Here is a 5,932-nt window from a genome sequence, read left to right on the forward strand (position 1 = left end):
TTTTACAGGTGATTACAGTTAAGAGATTGCATGAATCTCAGAAGAAACTTTGAACTTTGGTCTTTTAAACATTATTGAGACTGTTGATAGACTATGGGGACTTTTGGAGTTGGACTCAATATGTTATATTGTTACAAGCTTATGGGGTCCAAGGAGTGGAATCTGTTAGTTTAAATCTAATTGTCCCCCATAATCTCATAGGGAGTGGCACTATTAGATGGTGTGCCTCTATTTGAGTATTTATGGCATTTTTAAAGAAAGTGCATCACTGTGGGGAGGGCTTTGAGGTTTCCTATGCTCAGGATACCACCCAGTGTCTCAGTTGACTTCCTGTTGCCTGCAAGATGTAGAACTCTCAACTACTCCACCAGCATGCCTGCATGCCACCATGCTCCCTGTCATAACAATGGTCTGAACTTCTGAAATTGTAAGCCACCACCTCAATTAAATATTTTCCTTTATAATAAAAAGAAGGAGATTTTTCTCAAATTGGCATAACTAAATGAAAACATAACTTGATATTGATAAATATATGCATACAATATAGAAAGCACTTTATTTTATATAGATATGCACACACATTGTCTTAAATATCTGTTGTGAATCAATCAATACAGCACCGCTAACAGACCTGCAGCATATCTAACACATAAGTGAAGAAGCCAACGCAATAAGTTATCTACCAATTTATGACAAGAAACTGAAATTCAGGACAGAGAATGTCCTATCCCTATCACAATCTTGACTATTGGTATTATACAGTAAAATTTGCTTTGAGGACTGGTAAGATGCTCATTCAGTAAGGGTGCTTGTATCAAGATTATGACCTGAGCTTTTGGGTGCACATGGAGGGAAGAGAGAACTGAGTCCCAAAGTAGCCCTCTGTCCTACACACACACACACACACACACACACACACACACACACACACACACACACACACACACGCACGTACACATCTTTGAGAAAAGAGGGACAGAAAGATTGTAAAAGCCAGAGGATGTGAAGGACTATTTAAATGCAGTATTGTCTGGACATGACATCGCCTTGCAGTTATGAACTCATTGCAGCTTTAGTTACCTACACAGATCAAACTAGTCAAATTCCAACAGAGATGGGAAGGCTCAAGGAATCCACCACTAACTGAAGAGCTTTGGTATCTGAGGAGGCTGGGATAGCAAAACTCAGTTTCCTTCAAGGAATTGTCCCCTGAGAGGTTGCCCACACTTGACTCTACAACCATTCTTATATAAATATCACTGAATGGACTCAGTGGTGACTAAAAAAAGAGAATGAAGGTAGACAGATTCCTTGGGGTAAGATCTAAGAGAAATTAGAGTTGGAACCAATGGTTGATAATTTATTGTAAATATTGTGAAACTCACAAATAATGAATAAAGAAGGGCATATGGGAAACTCTGGAGGGAAAAATGGAAGGGAGAAATGTAATTATATTATAATCTCAAATATAAAATATCTAATGAGTCTCTGAAAATAATTTGGAAGTATAATGACATAGTTACTAACCATTTTGTCCACTTCTAAGCAGGATGGAAAAACAGTGCCCATTGTTGTTTACACATCATGCTCCTGTTTTAAACCAGAGACATAGAACCACAAACTCTTGTCTGACTTGATATTCCTGACCAGAAATGACAACTCAGTTTACATAATTACCTGTATTTTCTCCTGGTCCTTTACATTCCCTGAATATTGCAAGAATTTTCTTGGGAATTTATAAATAAACGTGTTAGGGTTTTTTTTTTTCTCTTTTACTTTTTTGGGAGGCCCACCACTCAGCTCCCAAATAAATCACACACAGAGGCTTATTCTTAATTAAGAATGCCCTGTCTTAGCTTGGGTTATTTCTTGCCAGATTTCCTTAACTTATCCCATCTACCTTTTGCCTCTGGGCTTTTCCCATTCTCTTACTTCTGTAAATCTTTCTCTTACTCCATGGCTTGCTGTGTAGCTGTGTGGCTGGTGCCTGGAGTCCTCCTCCTTCTCTGGCTACTTCTTTCTTATCTCTCTCTCTCTCTCTCTCTCTCTCTCTCTCTCTCTCTCTCTCTCTCTCTCTCTCTTTCTCTCTCTCTCAGATTTCTCCTTTGATTTATTCTCTCTGCCTGCCAGCCCTGCCTAGGCACAGTAGCACAGCTTCACAGAGTTAAACAAATGCAACATAAACAAAAGTAACCACCTTAAAATAATATTCCCCAACATAAACATACCAGATAGAAAAGGAACTAGTAACAGACCAAAGAAATGATTCCAAGTCCAGCTTTCTGAACCAATGACTTTATTACAAAATGGTATAATTTTCTATAAAAAAATTTTTATACCAAAGCGTGAGTGACTCTTGAGCAGCAGCATCAACAATGATTCCCCTTCTCCAGAATATTGGAAGAACAAGCAACTGCCTTCCTGGGGAGTTCCAGTCCCTAAACAGCCATGCACATCCTATATACTCCAGACAGGAAAACCAACCACATGTAATGTTCTAAGAAACTGGGGGAAAGAGACTGGTGACTACAATCTCAGATAAGGGTCTTATAATCCCCTGTGTCAAGATGGAAGTTTGCTTGCATGTTTTGATCGTCTGTTCACTTTTTTGTGGCATAGTCTCATTCTGTAGCCCAGGCTGGGATGGAACTATGTGGCCCAGGTTGGACTAAAGCCTGTGGAAATCCTCCTGCCTTATTTTTTTCTGTTTATTCTTCTCCTAAATATTACATCCTGATCATAGTTTTTCCCTCTCCACTAGATAAACTCCTCTTCTGTTTCTCTTCAGAAAACAGCAGGCCTCCCAGGGATATAAACCAAATACTATAAGACTGAGCATATACCCTCTTGTCAAAGCTGGACAAGGCAACTCATAGGAGGAAAGGTCCCCAAAAGAAGGCGAAAGAGTCAGAGACAGGCCCCACTCCCACTGTAGGAGTCCCCAAGAAAACCAAGCTATACGACTATAACGTATATGTAGAGGACCTAGCTCAGACACATACAGGCTCCCTGATTGTCACTACAGTCTCTGTGAGCCACTATGAGCCCACTTAGTTGATTCTGTGGACAATATTCTTGTTCCCCCCTGCCTTATTAATGCTGAAATTATAGGTGTAAACCATTCCTCTTGGCTCTGGAAGAATATTAACATTCTATCCTTTTCATTTCCGTGGACATGTTTCCGTGGACATCACTGTACTACTGCCAATATTTAGTTCCCATGACTGTGAACCGAGGTATTGTGTAAGGCAATTCTGCATCATGATGGTGAAGGTCAGCTGGGGAAAACAGCTCCCTTGCAATACTGGGAAACATCAACTCAAAGTTTTAGTTATTCTACTACAATCATTACATCACTCTCTTAAAAACAAGCCATGATGGGACACTAAGTACTGAACATACATAGACCATAAGAAAAAACGTGGCAATGTGTTAAGGGTTGTTAATCTCAGCAATTGAATGTCCAATGACTATATTACAATGAATTCTCACAAGCCTTCTTAGAATAAATTTGAGCAGATGCCTGAAATATCAGTATATATTTTATGTACTGATCTGATTGGCAATATCGACCCAGGGCAAGCTTCTGGATGTAATATAGAAGAGTAAGAGAGATTTGGGTCCCATCTTCTCATACACTGCTATTGATCCATAAGATACTGCTGTAGGTCATGACTTTTCAAGATGCCAGAAATCATTAGAATACCAAAGAATTGGCACTGAGGAAACCCTGTATTTTTCACCATTTTTCTTCAGGATTCAAACTCTCACTTTTATGTTTGACCTAAAGTTTAAGTGGCTGGCGGTGATTTCCTTTAACAAAATCAAGCTGTTTCTTTTTTGGGGGGGTGCAGTGAACTTTATTGATGGTGTTCAAGAGAGTAGGGCTCCCTAAGCCCCTCCTCCTGATGTTCTGGGGGTCTGGGATGGAAACTGTGAGGGAGATGCTCAGTATCAAGGGCTGAGATGGGACAGGAACTGCTCAGCAGCCGAGGGTCTCTCTTGCTGTCCTTGCTGGGGTGGGTGGTCCAGGGCGGGCTTCTTACTCCTTGGAGGCCATGTAGGCCATGAGGTCCACCACCCTGTTGCTGTAGCCAAATTCATTGTCGTACCAGGAAATGAGCTTCACAAAGTTGTCATTGAGAGCAATGCCAGCCCCAGCATCGAAGGTGGAAGAGTGGGGGTCACTGTTGAAGTCGCAGGAGACAACCTGGTCCTCAGTGTAGCCCAGGATGCCCTTTAGTGGGCCCTCCGACGCCTGCTTCACCACCTTCTTGATGTCGTCATACTTGGCAGGTTTCTGCAGGCGGCATGTCAGATTCACAATGGACACATTGGGGGTAGGAACACGGAAGGCCATGTCCATGAGCTTCCCGTTCAGCTCTGGGATGACCTTGCCCACAGCCTTGGTGGCACCGGTGGATGCAGGGATGATGTTCTGGGCAGCCTCACGGCCATCACACCACAGCTTCCCAGAGGGGCCATCCACGGTCTTCTGGGTGGCAGTGATGGCGTGGACTGTGGTCATGAGTTCTTCCACAATGCCAAAGTTGTCATGGATGACCTTAGCCAGGGGGGCTAAGCAGTTGGTGGTGCGGGAAGCATTGCTGATAATCTTGAGTGAATTGTTGTACTTCTCATGGTTGACACCCATCACAAACATGGGGGCGTCAGCAGAAGGGGCGGAGATGATGACCCTTTTGGCCCCGCCCTTCAAGTGGGCCCCAGCCTTCTCCATGGTGGTGAAGACACCAATGGACTCCACAACATACTCGGCACCAGCCTCACCCCACTTGATGTTGGCGGGATCTCGCTCCTGGAAGATGGTGATGGCCTTCCCGTTGATGACCAGCTTCCCGTTCTCAGCCTTGACTGTGCCGTTGAACTTGCCATGGGTAGAGTCATACTGGAACATGTAGATGATGTAGTTGAGGTCAATGAAGGGATCATTGATGGCAACAATATCAACTTTGCCAGTCTGGAAGGCAGCCCTGGCAACCAGGCCAAATCCGTTCACTCCGACCTTCACCATCGTGTCTCAGGAACGAGGCTGGCACTGCACAGAAAAATGCAGCTGTCTCTGGAACAGGGAGGAGCAGAGAGCCCAAGCTGTTTCTTATTAGTCTTCCTCAAAGGTACAATAAAGTCAACATGTGCTTTCTTTCTTTCTTTTTTTAAAAAAAATCTTTTATTCATGCCACATACCAACCACAGATCCCCCTCTCATCCTGCCTCCCACTCCCCAGCCTTCCCCCTCCGCCCACCCCCCATCCCCTCTTCTGAAAAGGTATGGCCTCCCATGGGGAGTCAGCAAAGCCGAGCGCATTCAGCTGAAGCAGGTCCAAGCCCCTCCCCCTGTATCAAGGCTGTGCAAGGTGTCTCACCATAGGCAATGGGCTCCAAAAAGACAGTTCATGTACCAGAGATAGATCCTCTTCCCACTGTCAGAGGCCCCTCAAATAGAACAAGCTACACAACTGTCTCTCCCATGCAGAGGGCCCAAATCCAGTCCCATGCAGGCTCCACAGCTGTCGATCCAAAGTTCATGCATTTCCACTAGTTTGGCTGATCATCTCTATAGTTTTTCCCATCATAAGCTTGATGTCGCTTGCTCATAGAATCCCTCCTCTCTCTCTCTCATCAATTGGACTCCTGGAACTCAGCCTGGCACCCGACCGTGGATCTCTGCATCTGCTTCCATCAGTCACTGGATGAGAGCTCTATGATGGCAGTTAGGATATTCAGCCATCTGATTACCAGAGTAGGCCAGTTCAGGCACCCTCTCGATTATTGCCAGTAGTCTACGATGGGTCATCCTTGTGGATGCCTGGGAACTTCCTAGCACTCTGTTTCTCCCTATTCCCAAGATGTCTTCATTTATCATAGTATGTCTTTCCTTGCTCTCCCATTCTGTCCCTATTCCAGCTCAAAC

General features: G+C 44.0%; 1 protein-coding gene across 1 annotated transcript; it reads right to left on the minus strand.

Moving 5' to 3' along the window:
* Positions 1-4,005: 4,005 nt before the first annotated feature.
* On the minus strand, positions 4,006-5,047 carry LOC128094513 (glyceraldehyde-3-phosphate dehydrogenase-like). Its single transcript, XM_052712924.1, has one exon. The coding sequence runs from the start codon at positions 5,030-5,032 to the stop codon at positions 4,043-4,045; it is 990 nt and encodes a 329-aa protein (XP_052568884.1). The 5' UTR covers positions 5,033-5,047; the 3' UTR covers positions 4,006-4,042.
* Between the last annotated feature and the right edge of the window lie 885 nt (positions 5,048-5,932).

This window comes from Peromyscus californicus, unplaced genomic scaffold (genome assembly GCF_007827085.1).
Source record: "Peromyscus californicus insignis strain IS unplaced genomic scaffold, ASM782708v3 Scaffold_4__1_contigs__length_199733344, whole genome shotgun sequence".
In the NCBI taxonomy this organism is placed as follows: Eukaryota; Metazoa; Chordata; class Mammalia; order Rodentia; family Cricetidae; genus Peromyscus; species Peromyscus californicus.